Genomic DNA, 26,230 nt, shown 5'->3' with positions numbered 1-26,230 from the left:
TCCTTTTGAAATTGTTCAGTCATCTTAAGAGAAGTAAGAGGAGCCCATGAGGCAAATCATTCAGCCGCAGGGCATGTAAGTAAATTTACAGTCTAACCACACGGGAACAAATGGAAAAACCAAACAAAAAAATACCTTAGGACAAAGAGCGGAAAGGTCTAATTCACTGTCATCTTTGTGACTTTTTTCTTTATCTGCTTCTGTTGAGAAAAAATTTAGAGGCCTTCAGTGTCCTGGCCAGCTTAGACATAGTGTATTTTATCCATCCCACAGGGATATCCTGACCCCACAATCCTCAGTCTCCAGTGCTTCCATTTAATTCAACGTGTGCACCCAACAAGCTTCACGTATCTGCAAGTGTTCGATTTTCAAGGAAAATGGTCCAGATCAGTGATTCCCGTAGGGATGACCCAGCAGCAGCAGAGCCAGTGATGGGAACTTTTTTAGAAATGCAGATTCTCAGGCCTTACCCTACATCAGCTGAGTCAGAAACTCTGGAGTAGGGCCCAGGACTCTATGCCTTAATAATCCCTCCAGGAGACTCTGATGCTCGCTATAATTTGAGAACCCATAAGGTCATAGGCCAAGTTAAATAGTGAAAAGTGATCACTTTGGTTTTTCCTGTTTTCTTTTCCTCCCCTTGATTCTCTCAATCCCCTCTTATGTGGCTCCCACACTCTTAGCCATAGCATGGCTTTTTTATTTGCAATTGTCCACCCTAAAATAAAATAACTGAAACAAAGGAAATCATAAATAGCAAATATAGAATTATTAAATCCTTTTCCCCTTCCCCTGACAATTTGGATTAAAAAATCAATTTCTTTTATGTTTGAGAAAATCACAGACGCCTAATAGGCAAAGGCTACATTACTTTGGGGGCATGAGTTTCTGTAATAATATATAATCAAATGCTAAAAGCACTTTGAGACATATTCAAAGTGATTTTGTAATCAACAGCCAGCTGACGTCTCATTCCACACATGGAATCTAAAATTCAAACTTTACTTACCAGATCTCTTACGTTTCTTCTGATTAATATATTCTCCAATTCCAAAATCTAGCTTCAGCAGACCTGACTTGATTTTGCTGTATATTTTTTGTCCAATATCATTACACTTCAACAGGGGACACAAAAATGCACACAGCACTGAAACGTAAGAAGGAAGAGCGTGTCGGTAGATGACGGTCCTTTCAAAGGCTACTCTGAGTATCGCACAAAAATGGTTTAGTCAGTAAGACAAATACAGTGTTTTTCTTAGAGAATGCCTCTGTGAAATACGTTCATAATTTCTATTCTCCCTCCTGTAATGAAAACGTCTTCCCCTACAAACGCACACGCACGCACACGCATGCACATATGTGCGGGCGCCAAGCTTAGAGTCACTGTTTTTAGAGACTTGCTATTAAATCAACTTTCTCCCTTTCGTTCTTTCACCCTCAACACTGAAAAAGATTGCGTGCTTTCTTGACAACAGTCCTGGGTTAAAGGCTGCCTTTCTACTAATTTGTTGAATAAGCCATTTTGCTATAGGAAAGTTATTATATATTAGCCTCTCATCAGTAATACTGGGATGACAATATTATCTCTTGGGGTTTTGTTAAGAATAAATGGGGTGAGTGCAAACCATCTGAACAATGCCTGGCCTATAGCAGAGCATCCCCGGGCTGTCTTCTCCCTTGCTTCCTAAACAAGGCAGATCAAGGGCTGATACTCTCCCTGAGTTCCGTCTGGGAAAATGGGTTTGTGCTTGGATCATCGGCTGTGAGTGTTATGCATTTGGAATACAGAAAGAAACGAAGACCGACCTAGTGAATGTATTGTATTCCCTAGAATTTGCTTCTTTATTGTGGTTAGAAGATGTGCCCATTTACCTTTTAAATAGGAGTTGCAAGCTCAAATCTGACTAGAAGTCAAGGAAGTATATGTGCATTGGAAAAGCTGGTCTAAGAAAAAGGGGGAAATACAGGAGTCAGTTCAGTGGGGAGTGCCCGTCCCATCTCAAGGTGGCAGCACCACACCATATTTTTCAGGAGAAGCATACTTTTTTTTAAAACAGATTTTGAAGTTATATTTAATATACGATAAATTGCACATATTTAAAGTATACAATTTGGTAAGTTCTGACATATACTTACAACTAAGAGACTATTACCACGATGAAGATAGTGAACATATCCATCACCCCCTAGATCTTCCCCATCTTCCTATTAATCCTTCTCTCTTGTCTTTCCCTGCCCCACCCACCTCATCCCTCGGCAACCATTTGTGTGTTGTTCTATTAGCTAAAGATGAATTTGAATGAGGTATGTATGGAATCAGACAGTATATGTTCTTTTTTTTAACCTGGCTTTTCCCACACAATCGACTTATTTGGAGATTTATCCAGACTGTTGCATACATCAATTTTTTTCGTGCTGAGTAGTCATTGCATGGATATACCACAGTTTGCTGACTGGTACGTCTATGGATGGGCAGATGGATTGTGTTCTGTTTTTGGCTGCTACAAATAAATTGCTGTGAAGATTTGCATACAAGTCTTTGTGTAGATATATACTTTCATTTCCCTTGGGTAAATATCTAGCTGTGAAATAGCTGGATCATATATAGTTTTTAAGAAACTGCCAAACAGTTATCCAAAGTGTTTTTCCCATTCTACCTACCCACCAACAGTATGTGAGAATGTCCGGTTGCTCTGTATCCTTGCTAATACTTGCTAGGGTATTTTCAATTTTAGCCATTCTGGTGGGGATGTAATGGTATCACTTTGTGGTTTTAATTATTTTTTGAGCCACAGGGCATACACAAGGGCAAAGGGATTAGTGTGTTGGGGGGGGCAGGAAATATAACTTACTTATAGTTTTAATGACATAATTTAAAATCAAATATAACCAACCCTGCCTTTTGGCAGCCATTCCTCCAACTTTAAAATATAAACATGTCTCTAGGAAAAGGAGAAACTTTGTACAGCAGGAAATTAAAGGATAATCAGTGTGCTTTATAGTTAAGGACTCATCCCTCCTCTTCCAAACTATGGAAGGCCTTGTTGACCATTAAATGATACCATATGCATTACATAAATTCGCCAAATGTTCTACCGTACTCACGCAGTAGATAGCTGAGTATAACTCCAGGAATATAACTTCCCAAGATTGTAAAAAATGTGCACACACTGCAGACCAGGAGGCAAAACTAGAAATAACAGAAACAACATGTGACAGTTAAACATAACTCCAAGACATTTTCAGGCACGGGATACAGAGACAATTATGTCTGTATGTGGTCTATCCCGTTATGGCAAAAGTTTTTCAAACACTGTTCTTTTGTACTTGGGTCTGCCTAATGACTGCTATGTTCAGCCAGACTTAGTCCACTTTAACACTTAATAATAATCATTTTGAGGTTCCAGAAGCTAATTTCTAGCACAGAGAACATCTCCCATTAATCATGCCTGTGGCTATATTTCTGCCAGATGCAAGAGAACTGAAGACTAGTATGGCCCCAGAAACTTCTTTTACTCAGGATCAGTCACTGAAAAGAATGTAGCCTGGTTCATAAACTTGCAAGTTCACACTACTTCCATAAACCCATCAAAATTCATAAACACAGCAAAGCAGAAATAAGAGGCATTTATATAAACAGAATGGCAATTTGCACAGCTGATAAGCTGCTGGGATGAATCCACTGGCCATCATCATCCTCCTTTCGAACCATAGCAATCCCTCAAATTGACCCCACTTCTAGGTCACTTAGGAACCAATTGGGAATGAAATGAAATTTCTACAGTGAAATGTGTTTATTCTCCTTCTGTTAGTTATGCCCCCCAAAATCTTGGTTGTTTTAAGAAATTTAAACATCATGACAAAAAACTCCCGTAAAACCTTCACTTGTTTTCCACACCTTAGTCTTTAAGATAAACTTTCTTCTCTTGATGTATCTTTAAATTGTGGTATTGGCAAGCAAAGAAAATTCATTAAGGGAATTTTAAAAAGACATATGAGGATAAGAACCCATAACTCTGATCAGTAACTGATTAACACTGCCAGATTAACCTTGATTTTCCATTCTTTGGCACAGGGTTAATAAGTTAACTAGTCAAAAGGAGAACAGATGAACTTACGGAACAAAATCAAGAGCTGTTTCTGAAACAGCAGAGGCCCTTGAAGAATACGCAGTTTGAATAGCAAAATAGAAGAGGAAAGACCATAAGTGTTGAAAGATTAAGTGTGGGAAAGCATTACCATGTCCAGAACTCAGTTTCACAAAGATTTCGTTTATCCACTAAATTTGTAACAAAGAAGTTTAAAGTTCAGAATCTTCTAAAAATGTACTTAATCATTTCACTAAAACAGGCATCAAAAATGCAACTCTCCTTCCCCACCATATGGATAGCCATGCTAAGAACTACCTTCGGGGATTAAAAAAAATTCACATATATAAAAGGTCGCCACTTTAATATGCTCAAAATGTGTGCGAGCACAGTTCTGTTATTCAGTGCTACTGGAGGTAAGAGGTCACCCATCATGGTACAACCAGAGCGATTTTCAGTGTGGCCATTCCTAGGATCTTCCAAGTACAGGTGGAGGTTCAAGGAACTTGAACGCAACACTGGAAGGGGAAGGGTCTGGTGGCGGCTCTGCCCTTACCCCCATGTTCTCATGATCACAGCCGAGGCCGCCTCTGCCCATCCAAGTACTCCATGGTGGGGGGCACCGTGCAAACCCTTCCAAACCACTCGCGACCCTTCTCCTCAGGGGTTTTCATCTTAACTGGAAAAATACTCATTCCATTTTTATAAAGACAATGAGCGTCTTTGCCAAGGTTTTCTTTACTAGATAAATCATGTAAGAATCTCTGCTTTTTACACTGACTCTCTTACCCCTGAAAACACCCTCGAAGGGCTGGATGTTCATCTCCCTTTGACTTCAGAACCAGCCTAAATAATAGAAACGGAATTTTTTTTTTATTGAGTTGTAATTGACGTACAATGCTCTGAGTTTCCAGTGTCTGACACAGCGACTCAACATTTACATACATCACGGATGACGACAGGTCTAGTTACTGTCACCTATGTACTTAATACGGCATTACTGACCACACTCCCTATGCTGCACTTTACATCCCTATGACTTATTTATTTAAACTAAAGTAGCGCTGACGTATAACACAGTATGAATTTCTGGTGCCCAGCATGGTGGTGATGTTCATAACTGGAAGTCTGTGCCTCTGAATCCCTTCCACCCGTTCCGCCCATTGCCCTGCCCTTCTTCTCTCCGGCCACCATCAGTTTGTTCTCTGCACGTATGCGCCTGGTTTTAAACTGAGATTCTTCATAAGGTATTTTTTCTCCTTGGTCTGGCTGATATCAAGACCAGTCACCGTTTTTGCTAATGAATTAGATAAGTATGTATCAAATAGAAAACCAATCTGATCTTGAAATGCAAGTTTGAGGATTTTCTAGTGCTAACTAGACACTCACATTTCTTTTTTCTTTTTTTTTTTTTTTTTAACTTATTTGATAGGCAGAGATCACAAGCAGCCAGAGAGGCAGTGGGGGGAAGCAGGCTCCCTGCTGAGCAGAGAGCCTGATGTGGGGCTCAATCCCAGGACCCTGAGACCATGATCTGAGCGGGAGGTAGAGGCTTAACTCACTGAGCCATCCAGGCGCCCCGACACTCACATTTCTGAACCTCGCTAATATCAGCTTTTATGACATGTGCTCCTTGTATGTTTTATCCAGGGTTGGAAAACCCTTAGAGGCTGATAAAATAGGTTTTAATTCATCCACTTCCAATTGACTGCACATTATAAAACACATACATTCTCCTATGTTGGAAAACTTGCCTTGCCAGGGCTCTGCTGTTTAAAAAGAGACATTTCTTGAAGAAATATGCTGAAATTCATCCATGATTCTGCAATACAGTGGCTGAACCTGGGTCTTTCATCTGGTTTGGAATTGATAACTTCCCAGCTAAAGAGAGAAAAAGAAAACAAAAAATTTTAGCTGTACTTTTGATGATTCATTCAACGTTCCTTGCTTCAGCAAGTGTTCACCAAGCACCTGCTCTTGGCCACACTCTCTGGAAAAGCCCTGTGAATTCAGAGGTAACCCAGGAAACAAACTGAGGGTTGCTGGGGGGTGGGAGGGGAGGGATGGGGTGGCCAGGTGATGGACATTGGGGAGGGTATAGGGTATGTGAGTGCTGTGAATTGTGTTAGACTGATGATTCACAGACCTGTACCCCTGAAGCAAATAATACATTATATGTTAATAAAAAGAAAAAAAAAGAGGGAGGGGGGAGAAGTCAGAGGTAAATAAGCCAGACACCTTCCTAATGAAGTTCCCATGCCAAGAGAAGAGATACAAGCTAAACAGCTCACCGCAAATTACAATGAAGGAAGGGTTGAAAGTGAAGTATAGGGAGAGGGCTTTGAGACATCTCCGAAGAAGTTACTTTTATGCCAAAATCTGGATGAGCAGAGTCTATCCCAAGGGCTTGGAAGAGTCCCAAGTAGAATGGTGTCCAACATATGCAGAGGGCCTGGAGCCAGAAGGAGCTGCCGGCACTATTCTCTAGAGCCCCACATTGTGGCTCCAGCAGAGACAATGTCAGCCAGACGAGGGATGCTACATGAAGCTCAGAAGGTGGGACAGGACCTAATCACACCGGGCCAGGAGGGACTTGTTAGAAATGTTTGAAACCTTAAGGACAGGGAAACCACAGTGCTTTTTGAGAAACCTTGACATTGATCTTCTAATCGTCGTCATCATCATCATCATCATCAATGACAATGCCTTCTCAATATGTTTTATAGTCTGTCAACTCAATAGGAAACTGTTAAACTCAGTGGGGTCTCAAAATACCTTGTATTTTTCTACTGTACCTTTTCCCAACCATCATCATAGAATGTGTTGAGTGTGATGCCTGCGTCATGCATGTGTGCTGTGTCCCTGCCCTCATTTTCCCACAGGAACCTCCGTAAGTTAAAACCAGTAAGCATCTCTCCAGGAAGAAGACACGCAAACACAGGGCATTCCCCTAAAATCACAGTGATACTGAGTTCAAATCCCACTCTTGCAATACCAATTCATCACAAAAATATACCAGTTCAAACAAGATCTGCCAAGGGCCCTCAAATTCATTCATTTAATAGATAATTGTTAGTATCTGCCATGTGGAAGGCACTGCCATAGAACTAAGGACACAGCAATAAATGAATGTTTCCAGTAGAAGACAAAGATCATTAGTGAACTATCACCCAAGCTATAATTGCAAGGCAATCAGAGTAAGATGATCTCTGGATTCAAATCCAGTCATCCTATGACCAATCAAATCTTCTTTGGTCCTTAGATGCTCAACTCCCCAGAGACTGTGTATATGTGGATTCTATTTTTTTTAAGGATTTAAATATAACTTAAAATTATATGAAAAAAGGAAATTTAATTATCTAATCTACAAATTTTCATTGATTTGAGAGACCGTGTGGGGGCAGGGGGGAAGGGCAAAGGGAAAGGGAGAGAGAGAATCCCAAGCAGACTCCACGCCGCGCATGGAGCCCGTCGTGGGACTTGACATGGGTCTTGATGCCATGACCCTGAGATCACAACCTGCGCCGAAACCAAGTCGGATGCTTAACCAACTCTGCTGCCCAGGTGCCGCTATTTCTTTTTAATATACCTTGAACACTAAGACAATTTGTAGATTAGATAATTCAATTTCCTTTTTTAAAATATAAATTTAAGTTATATTTAAATGAATGCAAAAGCATTAAAAAAAGAGAAAAAATTCATTTTCTTTCATCTTTATTCTGTCAGAGTCAAGCAAGGCTCTGCCAGAGAGTCTCTATGCTGCCAGTTCTCCAGGCTGATTCTGTTCTGTGAGTTAGACACAGATCTGAAAGATCTCCGATCTTTAAGAAATGAACTTTGGGGTTGTTTAGCTGTCGGGAGTGGTTTATGTATCCATTAACTCTACCCCTCTCTTGAGTCACTGAGCCAGCCTGTTTTCATTGGTGACCAAATTTAGCATTAGCTTTGCATACTTTATGAACTATTCCAGACCTATTAAAGGAAACACTAAGCTCATGGATAGGAAGCCACTCTCTGTAACAAAATCTTGCCAATAGGTCCGCTTAATGGGAGAAGATTTTGTACAGGAGGGCAAAAACTGTAAGTGACAAAGGAAATAATAACATTATTAAACTGTGGCCTCCTTTTTAAAGATTTTATTTATTTGAGGGAGAGAGAACTCAAGTGGGGGGGGGCAGAGGGAGAGGGATAAGCAGGCTTCCCGCTGAGCAGGGAGCCCCACATGGGGCTTGATCCCAGGACCCCAGGTCCATGACCTGAGCCAAAGGCAGACACTTAACCGACTGAGACACCCAGGTACTCTGTGGCGTCCTTACTAAGAACCACCTACTGCAAACTGGCTAGGACAGGCCAGGCCACTGTTCCATTTACTGGGACCACACAGTTGACAGTAATACAGATTTTAATTTCTGCTTTCTGTGCATATTGAGTAGTATTTAAGATGTGGTTAAACGGTCTGGCAAACACAGTTCTGGCAAAAGTCAATGAAAAACTTATTATGGAGTCGTTGATCATTCTTTTCACGATTCAAGTGGAATAAATGAACGTTTCATATTTTGAAACAAATTTAAGAGTATTTTCACCAGGATAATGAACAGATAAAGTGAGTTGCGTTTAGGCAATGAAGGATGAAATAGCAGTGGAAATGAATGAACTCCGTGTTTGTATATGACTCTCAGAATCATATTGAGAGAAAAAAAGTCACAGAATACATATACTATGATTTCCTTTTTATAAAGCTCAGAGTCAATGTTAAGCCAACAGATTATGTAAGCAAGGAAATGATTTAAAACAACAACAATAACAACCCAAGATTCAGGAAAAGTGTTATCCGAAGGCAGGGATGGCGTGGGGGGTATGTAGGGAATGAGACCACGAGGCATGTCACAGTGAGGCTTCTCGAGTGTTGGTCATGTTATATTTCTTAACTTAGATGATGGATACATGGAAATTGACTTATTACTGTTCTTAAAGATACACACACACACACACACACACACACACACGGCCTTTATTTAAAAATTTGCTGAGGGGCACCTGAGTGGCTCAGTCAGTTAAGCATCTGCCTTCAGCTCAGGTCATGATCCCGAGGCTTTGGGATTGAGACTCACGTGGGGCTCCCTGCTCAGCGGGGAGCCTGCTTCTCCCCTTCATCTGCCCCTCCCCCTGCTCATTCTCTCTCTTGCTGTCTCTTGAATAAATAAGATCTTTTTAAAAAATTAAAAAATAAAAATTTCTTGATAGCTAAATGTATAATCATGTTTTATTTAATAACATTCTCACATGAGTATATCTTAGTTCACATTCTATACATACACGTTACTTAAGTTTTTGCCTCAGTTTGCTTGTGAAGCAAACAATATTTCTGCTAGCTAAAGCTATGAAACAGTTTCTGAGTAAGCCGTACTTTATAAGTGCTGAAACCTTGTTCCAATACCACCTTTGGGATCCCTAAATCTCAGCTATGAAACAACATTTGTATACATATTTACTATTCTAGTAAGTAAATAATCTAAAATCAGAAAGGAGTCTAGTCTAATACTAAGTTATCTAAAATTAACTAAGTTATCTCTATAGAGATAATGTCATGGTGAAGTCTTCATGATTTAAGGTGCTTAATACATATCACAATGAATTAACTAAAATTTTTGTTTTACATTTAAGGATCTTACCTATTTTCATAGTAGGATTCAAAGTGGATAAGAAACCCATCCATCCTTATTCATTTATTCAATAAAAAGTTATCCAGCTTCCCCTTTGTGTCTCACATTATACTCAGTATGTTTCCTGTTGTTATTTGCAACCAGCACAAACTGAAAACCTGTAGCATTGTTCCTCTCCTGCCTACAGATACCACCTCTTGGTGGAAAGAAGAAACAAAAGAACATTCAACAGGAAATATTTCCATAGCCTACAAGGACACTCTTATTTATATTAAATTCCTCCCCTTTGGAAAAGGCTGTCATATAATAGTATCTTGGGGCAAAAAATTCCGTGGTTACTTATATTAACACAATAACCTGAGTAAGTCTAACTGATATTTGAATTATTGTTATAATCACCAACAGAAATGAGGACTCCATCGTATAAAATGTGAAAATACTATCTAACCAGATGGGGGTTTTGGAAAGAATAGTAAATGTTTAAAAACATAGTAAATGTTTGAGAAAAAATGTTTAGTTTGTGCTGAATAAAATTTAAAGGAACTATGTACAGCTAAAAAAAAAAAAATTCAAAATTCAAAACAAGAGATCCCACTCTAACTTTAAATGAAACACGGATCTGGGGCCCTGGGTGGCAAAGTCGGTTAAGCATCAGACTCTTGGGTGTCAGCTCAGGTCATGATCTCAGGGTCATGAGTTCAAGCCCCGTGACAAACCCTATGCTCAGCATGCATCAGCTTGAGACTCTCTGCCTCTCTCTCTGCACCCCCAATCATCTGTCACACGTGTGTACATGCATGCTCTCTCTCTCTCTAATAAATAAATACATCTTAAAAAATCACATTAAACATGGATCTAGAAAAATCGCTCTCTGGGAGTCTCATAATAGTTTTAAACTGTTGACCAAATAATTCCAAGCCCCACGGGAACATACATTTCTACAGTCTTCCATCGTATACCGTCTACCATTAATGTATATCCCGTTACCACATTTCTACTCAGGGAACATAGGTACATAACATATAATTGAATAATATCTAATATACTTGAATAGTTCAGAACGAAATAAGGCATTTGAAGTGAACTTTTCAGGCTTATTTTGTGGATGAAGAAAGTGAAACCCAAGTTTTCTGAGCTAGTTCAGGGCAGAGCCAAGACCCGAAGCCAAGACTCCTGGTTTCCAGTCACTCTGTTTTAAAACATGTGCCTTCTTCAAAGAATGGATAAATCCAGTAAGCTCCTTTTGAAAGTCTACATATAATTTAGGACAAGGAAGAACACTCCATGTTCCTTCTCACTGCTTGACAGAGTCCGGAGGGTTGAGCTGTGACTGCCCAGTACCAACAAGGCATCAGTGAGGACCCGCACTTTCCAGGAACGGAAGGGCGCTTTGCGTGCAGAATCCAAACACTCAGCGGAAACTAAGATTCTCGCTTGGTGGCGGGGAGATGTTTTAATACAGGTCACACACACACACACACACACACACACACACAGAGTTGCTCCATCATGAAACTCTAGGTTTTCCTGGAGAGCCTCGTCTGGGGAACAAACACATAACCAGAGAAAGGATCTCCTGTGAGTATCAGATGATGCTGGGGAGACAGATCTTTTACGCGGCGTGTGGCGGTCTTCCCACCATCCTTGGCTCTGATCAACATGCAATGTAACGAGAAAAGGAGGCTTAAAAACAGTTTGAAGCTTTCCTGAGTTTTTTTTTAAACTTTTTTTTTTTTTAAGAATTTATTTATTCATTTAACAGAGAGACACAGCGAGAGAGGGAACACAAGCAGGGGGAGTGGGAGAGGGAGAAGCAGGCTTTCCGCTGAGCAGGGAACCCAATGTGGGGTTCGATCCCAGGACCCTGGGATCATGACCTGAGCTGAAGGCAGACGCTTAATGACTGAACCACCCAGGCATCCTGCTTTACTGAGTTCTTAACCAAAATTAAGGGAGGGAGAAAATTACCAATGGCTTCAGTATAATAATCCATGGTTCATCTCTTTTCTCTTTAGTTTCAGAGAGAACATGCATTTCCCAGTAAGGGTCTTTGTTCCCTACACCTCACCCCCTCCCTGGTTCCAGCGTTCTCTGTCACTCCTGCCCTTGTTAAGGAATGAACCTCCGCACACTCCAGCCACAAGATAAGGACCAGTTAAGAGTCCCTCCCTCATGACTGTTATCCCCAGCTTCCCACATTCTCGGTGAACCCAATTCAAGTTCACAACTCCCTGCCCCTTCGGGGCTTTCAAACAGGCTTTGCCCAAGGATCTGCAGACATGCAGTGCCTTCCGAAAAAGCTCTCAAAACTAAGGCCTTGGCCAATTCCATTTTGTCACCATCTTCTTCTGAACAAAAACTAAGGTACAGATTTTCAGCAAAGGACACTCTTTACAGTCAAGGTAAGCAATTATTTACCAAAGAACCTTGAGCCGGATGAAGTGCTTTCTCAGCAGCTGAGGGATTTGATTTATGCTGTTACCTGCCTGTGACAGACAGTCCAAGGAGAGTAAAAACGAGGAGGAGGGCTCCTTAGACAAGCGGCCCCATTTCATCACAGAAGGAGCTGACGCTTCCTAGGGGAGCAGGAAACCAACATCCCTTCTTTCTGCCTCCATGTCCCTAGTAGAATACATTCAAGCCTACACATTAGGGGCTCTGGCCAAATGAACCCCTTTAGGCACTTCCCAAATTGAGTGTGTGTGAACCCCCCAGGGCACTATTTAAATAGTGGCCTCCTGGACCTCAATCCAGAGATTCTGATGGAGCAGGCCTGGGGGAAAGCTCAGAAATCTGCATCTTTAATGACCATCCCAGGTGATTCTGAGGCAAGTATTTCTTACCCAAAGAGCCACAGCAAGAAATACCCCATGAGGAAGTTACACAGAATTCCTGGTTCAAAAACAGAGACAAGAGGAGACTTGGCTTTAGGCAAGATGATATACGGGGGATCCAATGTGCCCTCTCATCTGAAACAACAGTGGAAGGAAGGAAGGAAGGGGAAGGAAAGGAAAGGAAAGGAATGGAAGGAAGGAAAGAAGAAATGGAGGGAAGGAAAGAAGCAATGGAAGGAACGGAAGGAAGACAAGATATAGGAAACAACAATTTTCGGGATCCTGGGCCCAAAGAAAGGACGTTGATCTCTGCAAGGTGGTGAGTTCTGTGATTGTCCTCAAGTTTCCAGGCCACAAAGTAGGGAAGGGCAACCCGGTGCATCCCAGGGATGGCTGGAGCTGAGGAGACAGAACCCGGGGTCCAAACAGAAGACCAAACAGGCTAGAGATGGATGGAGTGTGAGGCAGTCAGGCCTGCAGAGAGACCCCCTGCCACATGCGGGGATCTGGGTCTTCAGCCGAGGGCCACAGTCAAGGTGCCTGAGGGACCCGGAGGCCAAGAACAAGCCAACAGAAGGAGTGACAGGGAGCAGAGCTCTGTGCTCACGTAGGGCTGGGAATGATGCCCAGTCTCACCGACCAGAATGGAAAATCTCAGAATTCACAGACATTGGATAGAATTCTCAGAAGGGTTTTGCCTCAGTAGCAGAATAATTAGTCCTCAACTAAATGCTGCTCTGATCATGAAAGCCTTAAAAGCAAGCTCCAAAAGGATTAAACTGATTTAAAGCAATCTCACTGTGTCATTGTAGGAACACAGAGTGGGGAGTTCTGTTAAGAACCAAGTAATTCACATGTTCAGACTGGGGTCTGAATGATTTTATGTTACTTTGCATCTGGCTTTTAAATGATTGTGTACTTTTTATTCCTTAAAAAAAAAAAACACATTCCTAAATCATGTCTAAATTTTATATTTAAAGTCAAATTTCTCTCTGTGCAGTTTAGCGGCCACAGAGATGAAATCTGAGGGCACTTTAGTTTCTGAAAGCAGCACAGCGGTCTCCTCCGTTAGGGGGTTCTGTAAGACTGAGAAATGGGGACACTCCGTGCTCTTTAAAAATAGACTGTCATTCAGTAAGAGTCTGTGTCACAGCCTGCTTCCTCTCTCTTGCCCAAAGTCTTTGAGCACCAGAAAATATCAGGCTGCACAAATGAATCTCGGCAGAGCACAGATAACCTTTCTCTGTACCATTTCCCTTCCGCTCGTCTCAACAAACCCGCGTTGAGTACAGAGAACCTGCCGTCGGGCTCCCTTCCTGGCTCCAGGCTTCCCATGATGCTTCCAACAGTCCATGAAAGTTGACATGTGACCCCAAACAATTGCACACACACACACATACACACTCTCATGATATGTGAAATTCACCTTTATAAAATGACATGTACTTGTGTCTATGGCTATTGGGGAAAAAAGAGAACTTAAAGCTGGAGATTGGATATGCAAGGAGAAGCCAAGACTTCCTTGACATTATCCTACGCTTTACAGGACAACAGATCTTTTTAGCATATACTCGGGAACTGAAGTCAAAAGGTATTTTTTATAACTGAAAGTAATTTTTCTAAACCAGAAAAATATCTATAGATAGATTTTTAAAAATATATCCAAGCTCCAATCCTTTTGCCTACTTCTGGAGCTTTAGACGCCATCCATGGACACCCCTTTGTGGAAACCCACTCCCTTGTGCTTAAGCTGGTTTCAGTTTGGCTTCCGGCATTTCCAACCCAACATAAAGTTTTTCAGTAGGGGGCAGTGGAGAAGTAGAATATGTTTTAAATTATGAGGCAGAAACAGCTATTTAAAAAGAGTTATGGATTAAGATTATTGAGCTCAATATGACATAGTTTTTTAAAGATTTTTGGTTTATTTTTTCGAGAGGGAAAGAGAGAACGAGCGAGTGACACAAGCAGAGGGAGGGGCAGAGGGAGATGCAGACTCCCCACTGAGCAGAGACCCTAATGCAGGACTGATCCCAGAACCCCGGGATCACCACCCAAGCTGAAGGTAGACACTCAACCCACTAAGCCACCCACGCACCCAAGTATGATATAGTTTTATTCAGGAGACAATGTTTAGTAAAATGGAAAGAATGAATAATTCCCATCAAGGCAGTTGATGGATAATTCACGTCAAGGGGGTAACTGGAATGTGAAGTAAGAGTCATCGCTAACACTTAGCAGGGGTGGGGCGCTGTTCCATTTGCTGTAAACCTGTGGTCCTGTTCAGTCCTTACGGCCCACCTATGTGCGAGGCACGATTTATCGGGCCTGTCTTCCAGAAGAGGAAATCGAGGCCTGCGCACATGAACTACCCGCCTCAAGGTCACAGAACTAATCCCCAATGGACCAGGCTATGCCCCACGGGACTGAGAAGGCTCGGGACATGCGGTGAGACCAGGAAGAAGACTGGACTGGAACGTGGGGGTCACGTCCGAGCTGAGCAGGGAAGCGGAGCCCTAACAAGGGAAGGATTACGAATCCCTACACGCCAAGCTACAGGCACAAAAGTTCCAAAAAGCAGCTCTGGTTCCCAGATGAAACGGAGGACCGAGGAGTTCAGAAGCCTGTCCTCCAGCTCCATGACCTCAGCCGTTTCGAAGGCAGGCTCCACAAAGGGATGCAACAGCGTGTGGCAATGACAGGACCGTGGTTCCCGCGGGCTGAGCCTTCCAGCGCCAGACACTCTGTGCGTTTTCTCACTGAGCCCTCCCGGGGCACCCCCGCCCCGCCCCGCCCCCCATCAGCACCACACCTGCAAGCAGGGACTGGAGTCCCTCCAGTTTGCCCAAGAGAAAGCAGGGTGAGGAGGAGCTGTTGCTGACAGCCAGGGCATCTCCTCATTTTCTTTGGTAGCAATGATCAGTTGTCGTTAATGTATGTCTGCCATCTTGACTTCCCCGTTAGACTTTAAATTCCGTAAAGGAATTCAAGGGCACGGCTCTGTCTTTAGCAGCAGACACAGCCTGACATCTATGAGGCAATAAAACACTGAGGAAGCGTGAGCAATAAAGAATATTAAAGGAAGAAAATATCAGAAGGAGTTAGCCGGGGGTATTCGTGACCGTGCATTTTTGTAGACTTATCTGAATGTTTCTGTACATTATAGACGAGCAATAATCAGCATGGATTCCTTTAGACATGTAAACATATACAAAATAACAGACAAAGGGCCCTGACAATTTGGAGACCCATTTTCATTTATATGGAATAGTTTCAACTTTTTTTTTTCCTTGCAAATACAGAATTAAACTGCCTTCAAAATCGGGTGAGTAGGGTAAATATGTCTCATTCATTCCAAGAAGCATTCTGAACTGGAAATCAGTATTTGGTGTGGAATTCCTTCTGGCAAAACTTGGGTCCCGATGTTTGACTTCTCCCTGGGTATCCCCGAATCTGCAAGCACCTTCTGCAGACATGACCCTCACAGGACGCAAGAGCATTTGTGATACCCACGGAGGCAGGATTGGGGCGCCATCTAGTCGAATGGGCCAGAATGCAAAGATCAACGAATATCCCACCTTCACCTGGGACAGAGAAAAGGAGTCACTTTTTGTTTCTGCCGGGCAACTGGAATTCACTGGAAAACATTATCAGATACTGTTTCCTCTGAAGCACCCAGACACACACGTGCACGCACACTTCTGATCACTTTTTAGATTTTCCATATCTCCAGGAACCCATATTACAATACTCATTTCCAAAGACGTTTAGGAGTCCGTCACACAACCCCTACCCCCAGAGAATATAACTTAGGTCACACTATTGGTTTTTATTTTTATTTTTAGGAGTTGGAAATAGAAACGAAACAATGGTTTTCAGAAAGTTAACTATGTCCACACCCCATACTTTTAAAAAAGGGATCGGTTATAACCTAAGCTGTCCCCTAGCAACCGTGACACACAGCTCCTTCAACCATCACCCCTATAAATACGCCTGGGCTTGGAGCCCTCTGCAGCTTTTCATTCTCAGCGAGTGACTAACGGTCTCATGCTCTCTGCTGGGAGAGAACATCTGTTGATGTTCATTCCTGTCGAATTTTTCTTAGAAAGGTCAGTCAATATCCAGTTACAGATTTTAATATTTCTTAGTGCAATGTGTTAGAATTTTTCTTAATCCTGTGGATACATAAGGCGCTGCTCGGCGGGCACACGTGTTTGCATGAGGGTGTGTCAGCAGAGAAACAAAATAAAAACAGAGATCTGTTCCTCTGCACAAACACTCACAGAATTAGGACCATGACAAAGCAAATAAGATGTGTCAGCCGAGGGATTAAATAAGCAAACACGACATTAAGAAATTACATAGCACTCAACTTGAAACCTTCCCTTCTGCGGACTGATGAGCTACGTGAGAACGTCCTCCCGGGGCCAGAGACCAGGAGGCGCCCCCTGAGCTCAGGTCCCGCTGGCCTGAGAAGCGGAGCCTCGCCTTCCCCGGACAACTTGGTGTTCTATTTGGGGCTCTCTTTTTATACCAAGTTTCAAAGGAATCAGGTGTCAGTTGTTGCGTGAAATTATTCCTTTCCCCTTCCAGCTCAGTCTGCGCACTCTCTCTTCCCCGGGGTGGAGACCATCAGCACGTCCAGTCCACCGAGAACATCCAGAAGGTTGGCCCTCAACCGCCATCATGCCACTTCTTGTGGTATTCGGATTTCCATGAACACAGGCCAGTTAGACATTATTTTTCAGTATCTTCAATTTTGTTAGCTTTTCAACAAGCAGACTTTGGGCAGTCCGGGCCTGAACAATTTAAATTCCGTTACTAGCTGGGAACAAGCACCTACTCGAGACAGGCAGGAGATGAAACGCGCTTTCTTTGGGAATGCCAAGATGGGCTTCCGTCATGATCCTTGAGGGCAGAAAAGGTTTTGACTTTATCCCTAAAGGATGAATCACATCTGAGAGTCAAGAAACATTCCGCAAGGGAAACAGAAATTGTGACCGAGAGGCAAGTTTGCTAATTCGGATCTAAGCCTTCCTGTGCATTCTACTTGGGAATCACCATTTCCAACAAAGTACAATCCAGGATTCGCTCTAATTGGAGTCAAGAGCAAATGTCCCTTCCCTGTTCCTTTCACCTGTGGCCTAGTTATAGGAAACCGAAATCTCTGGGACAAGCCTAAAGGAGATATTACAGTGCAAACATTGTTATTAACAACACAGTTCCTAATTTTGTTTTCTAGAGACCTACCCATTGCACTGGGCCTAAATACACAGATACAAGCTGGACAGGCTGAATGACCAAGTTTCTCCCAAGTGCTCGTATTATGAAAGCCAATTAAAATGAATGTTTGCTTGGGGAATTTTTTGTGATAACGGGCATATCCTGGAGTGGGAAACTGGAGTGTCTATCTGTCACTGAGATACTCATTCAGGTGCTGGACTGTGGACTGTTAAATTATAGGCCACGTTCCCACCTCAGTCCTTTTAAAGAATACTTCTCTCCTGCACATATATAAGCCGGTCAATGAAGGACATCAGTGGCTTTTAAAGGAACACTCCCTTACCAGGGGATCTTTCTTATTAGTCACAGAAAATACAAGAATCTCATTATGATGTCCTTTTTTTTTTTTAAGATTTATTTATTTATTTGACAGAGGGAAACACAGTGAGAGAGGGAACACAGGCAGGGGGAGTGGGAGAGGGAGAAGCAGACTCTCCGTGCTGAGCAGGGAGCCCAATGTGGAGCTCGATCCCAGGACCCTGGGATCATGACCTGAGCCAAAGGCAGACGCTTAACGACTGAGCCACCCAGGCACCCCTCATTATGATGTCTTAATGCTTGCTAAAAAAAAAAAAAAAAGCAGATTCTGAGACCAAGCTTTTGTATGACTACCATTCACAGTAAATGAGTATGACTCAGTCCTCCACAACAGCACGCAAGGAAGACAGGCATGTATCTGGGAGTGTGGAGGGCACAAGCTAGGAGGACAGAGGAGCCTGGGTGGCTCAGTCAGTTAAGCATCTGACTCTTGATTTCAGCTCAGGTCATGATTTCAGGGTCCTGAGATCGAGCCCCACATCGCGCTCTTTGCTCCGCGGGGGGGCGGGGAGGTCAGCTTCTCTGTCTCTCCCTCTGCCCCTCCTGCAACCGTGCTCTCTCTAAAATAAATAAATGTTTAAAAAAAGAAAGAAAGGAAGAGAATGATGTAGGTGACATTCCTGACGTGCTGTGGGATCTGGAAAGAATATCTGTGAGGCAGAAGGGTGTGTGAGAGAGAAGCCAGAAGTGGATACGGTGTTTTTGGGAGGTGTTTCTCGGGAGGTGTCTTTGCCTCGGGAGGGCGGGCAGTGGCTAACAGCACAGAGTGAGGACGAATGTCAACAGTTAGATCTACTGATAGGTGCTCTAGGAAAACGAAATATAAAAATGAATTAATCCCGCCTGTCTGGTTTAAGAGAGACCTTTTCACAGGAAGTCATTTCCCCCACTTCTTCACATGCATGTCACAGCAACGGGAATTTGGCAAATAACAAGCCGAAAAGGAGGTGCCCTGTGAAGACTTCCTAACGAACAGTCGTTAGATAATAATCTTCGTGTATTTTATGTAGAAAGATTTAAGGAGTCCCTCGCACACTTTGTTTTCGTTCACATTACTGATTTCCTCAGGAAACTTTTATTTTTTATTTTTTGTTTAAGATGTTATTTATTTATTTGACATAGATCACAAGTAGGCAGAGCGGCAGGCAGAGAGAGAGGAGGAAGCAGGCTCCCCGCGGAGCAGAGAGCCCGATGCGGGGCTCGATCCCAGGACCCTGGGATCATGACCTGAGCCGAAGGCAGAGGCTTTAACCCACTGAGCCACCCAGGCACCCCAGGAAACTTTATTTTTTAAAAATTAGCGTTCTCTCATGTAACTTGGCGCACATAAATGCGATGTGAGTGATCCAGGCTGAGCCTGACGATGCTGGCGAGAGGCGCACCCATCTTCTCTGTCCTCCTCCATTTCCACCTGTTGCAGACATTCCCCCCTGCCTCCACAGTCCACGCTTCTGTCAGGGTGTGCAGGAGAGCCGGCGGCTGCCACGTGTGCTTCCTGTGTGGGGTGGCGGCCAAGCCGGCATGCTGGAGATCAGCGGCTTGCCCGATATTCTCGCCATTTCTAGGATGTCATCTTCACTCCGACAGATGTCCCGGCAAAGTGACGCATCGTTCACACCTAGCACACGTCCCTCTGGCAGGATGTTCTATCGGTGCCCCTTACTCACTCCGGGTCCTGTTCACTGGATGTGCTGGTCAGCAAAGTGTGTCGCATAGTTTATTATGATTTCATGTTCTTTTTTAGTCGTCGTCCATTTTCTGCCCAAGTTAGGTTTGTGAAGCAGACTTGGTAAGATCCTTTAGCAAGATGAAGTGCTCTTTGGTCAAGCTCAGGCATTTGCTGTTCCTACTGGAGAACTATCCAGACGACAAGGACCGAACTACCAGGAAATCGCAAGTAACTGGGCCTGGACATTCCAAAGGTTGTCTCCACCCAGCAAAGTGGATCAATTAAGTGGTGGTTAAACATTTCATCCTGACCTACCTGGAGCTCATAACCTTACGTGAGAGCCATAGAAGTAATGAGTCCTCAGGGACCTGACCACAGCAGCCAAAATGGAGCCAACAAAGCCAGATGGCCCAAGAAAATCACTGGTTACTATGAACTACACAAACACTATTTTAAATAAATACGCAATGGAAGACACAGACGGACATATAACCTTTAACCATTGCCTTGGAAGATAATCTATGCTTCCTATATTTTCATCAGAATCGAACCTATCACGCACGTTTCTTCTCTTTATTTTCTAGCTTGTGTTACCATAATGCATTTTCAAGAAATGGAAAAAATGGCTCATCAAAATGTTGGCTTCTATAAAAACTAGTTGTTTTTAAAGAAAGATACATGCCATTATTCCTTGTGTTATATACAAAAAAGGCCTTGTGCTTTTGAAACTATGTCACCTTTAACAAAATTATCCAGGTCCAGCACGGTCTGAGTGATGCGTCTACACAGCGTAGCCAGCACACACCTCAGACTAAGTGTATGATTCGGTTCACCTAAAAATTAAGCTTACTTTGAATATACAGCCAGCAAGGCCAGGAATGAGTTGACTCTGTGAACTCAGTTAGGAATCAACTCTTCAGAATCAGAAGGGCAAATGAAATTAACTTTTTTTTTTTTTTAACAAATTATGCCTAAAGAATGGATGGGTTATAACGATACGCAGACCAGTGGCATGGTGTACACAGAAGTCCCGGGGAGGCTACTCGGAGGCCTGACTCCTTCACAGAAGGAGCTCGGGTTTCTTGGGATCCCTTTTGGGACCATGCCCAGCTTTGGAATACTTCAGGAAATCAGAGAGTCCATGGGCATGAAGTGGAGTGCTCCTGGATGGGATAGTCAACACCTTCTGCTCCAGGATTTTAGACTCTGCAAGAGATCTGTCCATTCCCAGGTTAGGCGCAAAGCTGACTCTACAGAAACCCTGAGTAAGTCCTCTCCTGCTGTTCAATAAATAATATCTATGTTCTCATGTCAAGAACATGCCTAGAAATTCTTACTAACTTGAGAGAGGACTCTTTAAAGCTGACGATATCCCTTAAAAAAAACCCTGGGGATATTGATGGGAAAGAGAATCTTTGACAGACAGTGGCTATCAGGGCCACGTCTGGTACTCAAGTCCAAGTGCTAGATCCCGGGCCAAAAGGCATTCCCAGCAACAGGTCTAATCAGCCAAGAAGGCCCAGTCTACTTCCACTTCTGAGGCGGGGAGGGTATGTGAAATGCGTATGGTCTTGCCATGGAGAAACTGAAAGTCATGTAAAGAATTCTGCCCTTCCTTTACAAGGGGTTGCTGATTTCTGGGCGCTCAGACACCCCACCAGCCTGGCCTTCTGCAGGCTCCGTCACGTGGCAGCCTTCACCTGCTGTTGTAGAGTCAGTAAAACACACAACTAGAAATTCTGTGTTTGGTCCAAGGAGGAACCTATGATCTATTTCATTGGAAACATGTTGCTGGGATCCCAAGGTGGGGAGAGGATGTAAAGGCACGTCTCCCCAGGTCAGGGCCTAATGACCTGGGAGTGCTTCAATCTTCCCTTCTCAGATTTGTATCACGGGCTTTAAAAGGGCTATCTTGGGGCACCTGGGTGGCTCAGTCAGTTAAGCATCTGCCTTTGGCTCAGGTCACAATCTCGGGGTCCTGGGATCAAGTCCCGGCATCCTGCTCCCTGCAGAGGGCCTGCTTCTCCCTCTCCTTCCGCCTGATGCTCTGCCTACTTATGCTCTATCTCTCTGTCAGACAAATAAATAAAATCTTAAAAAAAATAAATAAAAGGGCTATCTTATCCCATCCTTATTTTTTGCAATAACAGTGGTCACTTTTAAACTGCTCTTTAAGGATTAGGTAACATCTTCCTCCTCTTCTCTAGGATGGCATAAATCATCTATTAATTCTAAACCATATTAATGAGAAGGTGGTATGACTGATCTTGGACTCCAGGTACAACCCGAACGCTGGCTAGGGACACTCTTGGGACAGTCCACTCAATCCAGTAAATATGAGCTTACCTATATGCGCCGGGCGGGCTACGGCATTGCCAATTAACTTCAGGCTTGGAACCAAGACCGGTGTTCTGGCATAAAACACACCCCCAGTTACTAGCCATGATTTCTAGTTACACTTCTTGAAAGAGGAGCAGGAATTTAATGACAAATCAAACGTCTCACATAAAGGATCGTTCTCAATTTTTATGCTCATCCCTCGCCAACCTAATTTCAAGTTGTTTGTCCACTTTTTTCTAAAGCACCATGAGCGACTTCCCTTGCTCTCTCCAATGCATTCAACTTAGTTTTCACAGAGGTAAACAGCTGTCTCAGGATATAAGCTCTACCTAGGCAGACTAGGTGAACTTTTATGTCAAATGTGATAGTGGTTTAAACGAGCACTTCATTTCTCCCTCCTGCACAGCAAGGCCCAGGGGCCTGGGGCTGACACGTGATCTCCATAACGTAGTAGAACTAAGCTCTTTGTATTTTTTGGCTCAGATACTTTCCACATTGCATTTCACTGCATGGGTTAAGGCAGTTACCGCTGCTCCCACCGCGCCATCCATGTGACCATCCACATGGTAGCCAGCAGGAAGGGGAAAGGGAAGCAGAGAGCACTGCTTTCCTACAGGTCATGCCCATGAGAGGCATACGAAGCTTCCATCCACCTCCTGCCGGCTGGACCAGACTCAGGGGCCATGCACCGCTGCAAGAGAGCCCAGGAAATGAACCGCTGTGACTGGCGGTCATGCTCCACCAGCAGGGACGCTGTTCCCAGAGGAAGGGAAACTGAGTGTTTTCGAACCAGCAGAATCTCCCACAAAGACACCCCTTTGATCTCTTATTTCATCCATTTACATAATTTGTCATTAGAATGTTGCCATCACCGTAGCAACCACCATGCGCCTGGAGAGAACAGAGAACAGGCAGGCTGACTTGGCCGGATACAGACCAGGGGAGACATCTTCTGTAAAGGGCCAGATAGCAACTCGTCACTACAGCAGGGGCACAGCCAGAAGCAATATGCAAATGAAAGAGCAAGGCTGTGCTCTGAAAACGTCTGACCTGCACACACAGGCTGCAGAGGCAATGCTGTGTCTTAGCTGCATTGGTCTGCTGGGTCTGCTGGGTTCTGGGCATCACGGGTCCAGGCCATGTGGCTACGCCTCAGTGATGGGAGCTGCTGATTAACTCGGCCAGCTAACTGGGAACCAGCCCAAGAACTTCTGCTTTACGAACACCTGCACCGCCCCCCATCCCCGTGTATTGTACATGTACCGAATGCTAGGAAATGCATTAGGAGTTTTATTACATTATCACTAATCCTCACTTCAATCTGATAAAGCAGGTAAAATGCTCGCATTTTCCATATTAGAAAGCCGACACAGCCAAGAGCTGGCAGCGCCAGGATCAAAACCCAGGTCTTGCTGGCTCCAATCCACTGGACAGTGGTCAGATGAAAGACAGCCTTACTGCTAATAAAACAGGAAATCCAAGCACGCAATTCCTTATCGTATGACCGGTGAAGCTGTTACATACGCCGGATTTGACCGAAAGGATTACAGTAAGAAAGTTTGCCTTCTGATCTCAAAATAGACCTTGCTCTAGAAATTTATCCAGGTTTCGGCCAACAGGCATCTTACCCTCAGATTCTTCCCGGGGAAAGCTGCTAAGGTCTCAAGCTTTAGAGCACCAAGAACTAACAGAAAGGAAATAGCCAAGGTGCCATCATTAGCCTTGAGGCTGTTTGAGTCTTTCCAAGTCCATCACTCACACAACCGCTCCACCCTTCCCGAGCACGGCAGACCACAATGATGTGTTGTAACACTCTTTCCAGAACCTTCTCGACAAGGACTCACAATCCTTCTCAGAGCTCCGGGCGCCGTTTCTGGTTTATTGGGGCTGGCACGAGAGAACAAAGCCATTTGCCATCAAACTCTCAACACTAGCCTCATGCAACACAACAGCGATGCATGTTTCCCTCTGCTGTGCCCGAAATGGAATTACCAGTTCCTCCTCTTATTGTCGGTGCCAATGTTTGCTGTGTCTTAGTTTACTAAGCAGATCTCTTCTTGTTTCAGCAAGAGACTCCTCCTAGGATTATTCTCTATCTGCATGTGTGTTCCTTGTATAATGAAATCTGCATCTCAAAGTCTTCCTTAGCACAAACAAATATGCTTCTGAAGGGAAGTTTTCAAAATATTTCAGAATGGGCAAACTATGACTATTTAATTCATGTTCAGCTTAATTACTCTGGAAGGAAAGTTATCTGCCACTTAGGCTACAAGCTACTCCGGAAACATTCTGTTCACTTTTTAGAAAAAGGGAGCCACGTTTAGACATACATATGCCACATAATCTGGGATTTCTGTGTAGGAATATATATGCTCTGGGAAGTAGAAACGAGGAATTTCCAAAAAATATAACCTCATTTGCAATCCCCTCACCTTATTGAAAAGTGGAGTTTAGAGGTATAATTTTTTTAAGATTTGAGAGAGCGTGCACACGAGAGAGAGAGACAGAGACAGAGAGAGGGGGAACGCACAAGTGGGGAGGGGGCGGAGGCAGACAGAGAAGCAGGCTCCCCGCTGAACAGGGAGCCCAACGGGAGGCTCGATCCCAGGACCCTGGGATCATGACCTGAGCCAATGGCAGACGCTTCACTGACTGAGCCGCCCAGGCGCCCCATAGGTATCATTTTTATAGGCATAATTTGAAGATGCTCTACTGATAGACGAGTTTTTCTTTAAAACATGTCCACTGAGAGGTCACCTCCTGAGTCCCAGGGCAGGGTCTGCACACAGCCACTTGCTCTGTTTACAGCTAGCCGGGAGGTCACCTCACACTGGCCATCACTATGTGCCACTCCTTAGGCACCACCAGTGTGGGTGGAGACCCAGCTCGGAGCACCAGTCCCCACGCTTGAGACACAGCAACCCTTCCCGAATCAGTTACCAGGGAGAAGGGACGTTGGGGGTTCGAGTCTTTGCCTAACCTCTTCCCCGACGAGGCACTTACAACAGCAACCCCCACCCCCCGTCCCCCACCCGAAGGCAAAGAATTCACAGTCTGGCGGTTCCTCCCCAAAGACAGGTAACAGCCACAGAGCAACATCCTTCAGAGCCCTTGGTGGCATTAACCCAGTGGGTGCTAACCAGGCCCAGGGCCGGCCCACCTGGCGAAAATGAGGCTGGAGGAGGGCAGAGAGTTTGGCTCGGCTTGGAAGGCTCCTAGGAGGCTCCTTCCAAGACTGTCACTTCATCTGTCTCCCTGATGAGAGGATTAGCTCGCCCATGTGAGGCACGGCCACACACCTGTCCTCCTGACCGCCCCCAACGTGTGCTTTCTTCCAGGGACATCTGGGACACTCTTTACCTCACTGTTTCCCAACTTCAGCATCAGAACACTTTGTGACCTGGGTGGATTGTCACGCGTCCCCATGCCCAGGGACTCAGAGAGACAGCAGGCCGCTCACCCTGTGAAGGTCCTCGGGGAGCCCAGGGATTTGAGGGCGAGTGGAGGAGAGAGAAGTAGGAAACGTTCAGGGAAAGGCAGAGCAGGGGTAGAACTGTCGTGCCCGATTCCAACTCACTCACGCAAGACACGGAATCAAGCAACACGACTCTGGCCAAAGGGCCAGAAGCCAATATGCCGCCATATTTTCCCACTTGCAGTTCACAGGGGGTTTCGCAAGAACGGCTGGGAAAAAGGAAACATGGCGCGCGTTCACATCCACCTGGACGGCCTTCCTCCTGAGTGTGGGCGCGTTCCTGTCACACATTCTTCCCGGGCTGCCAGTGCCCAGTCGGCCTCAGAAACAAACTGAAAGCCCTGGATTTTAGTTGAAAGAGAAGTTTGCCGAAGAAAATTACTGGTTTTTCAGAGCAACCTTGCTTTAAGCCCTGCCAGCTGATGCCCTCTTTTCTCAGACACAAAACTGAGGCACTGTGTTTCCTCCACCCGGTCTCCATCCCTTAACTAGCCTCCTCCGGAAGAGCTTCTGCTCCGGGTCCAAGTTAAAAATGAGGTGGACGGAACCCTTGACGTTCTGTT

The 26,230-nt window shown here is 44.2% G+C and overlaps 1 protein-coding gene across 5 annotated transcripts in view; it reads right to left on the bottom strand.

The window, feature by feature from the left end:
• Positions 1-26,230, bottom strand: part of RETREG1 (reticulophagy regulator 1) — a 121,948-nt gene that overhangs the window by 4,031 nt on the left and 91,687 nt on the right. For all 5 annotated transcript variants that reach the window (XM_045999502.1, XM_045999505.1, XM_045999503.1 and 2 more), the window contains 4 exons: positions 5,843-5,969; positions 3,106-3,190; positions 1,010-1,147; positions 136-200 (listed from right to left, as the gene is read on the bottom strand). In XM_045999502.1, coding sequence (XP_045855458.1) covers positions 136-200; positions 1,010-1,147; positions 3,106-3,190; positions 5,843-5,969 — 415 coding nt within the window. The remainder of the gene's footprint in view (positions 1-135; positions 201-1,009; positions 1,148-3,105; positions 3,191-5,842; positions 5,970-26,230) is intronic.

This window comes from Meles meles, chromosome 3 (assembly GCF_922984935.1).
Source record: "Meles meles chromosome 3, mMelMel3.1 paternal haplotype, whole genome shotgun sequence".
Classification (NCBI taxonomy): Eukaryota; Metazoa; Chordata; class Mammalia; order Carnivora; family Mustelidae; genus Meles; species Meles meles.
Note: the sequence above shows the minus strand (reverse complement) of the source record. Positions and strands in the feature narration are given on the sequence as shown.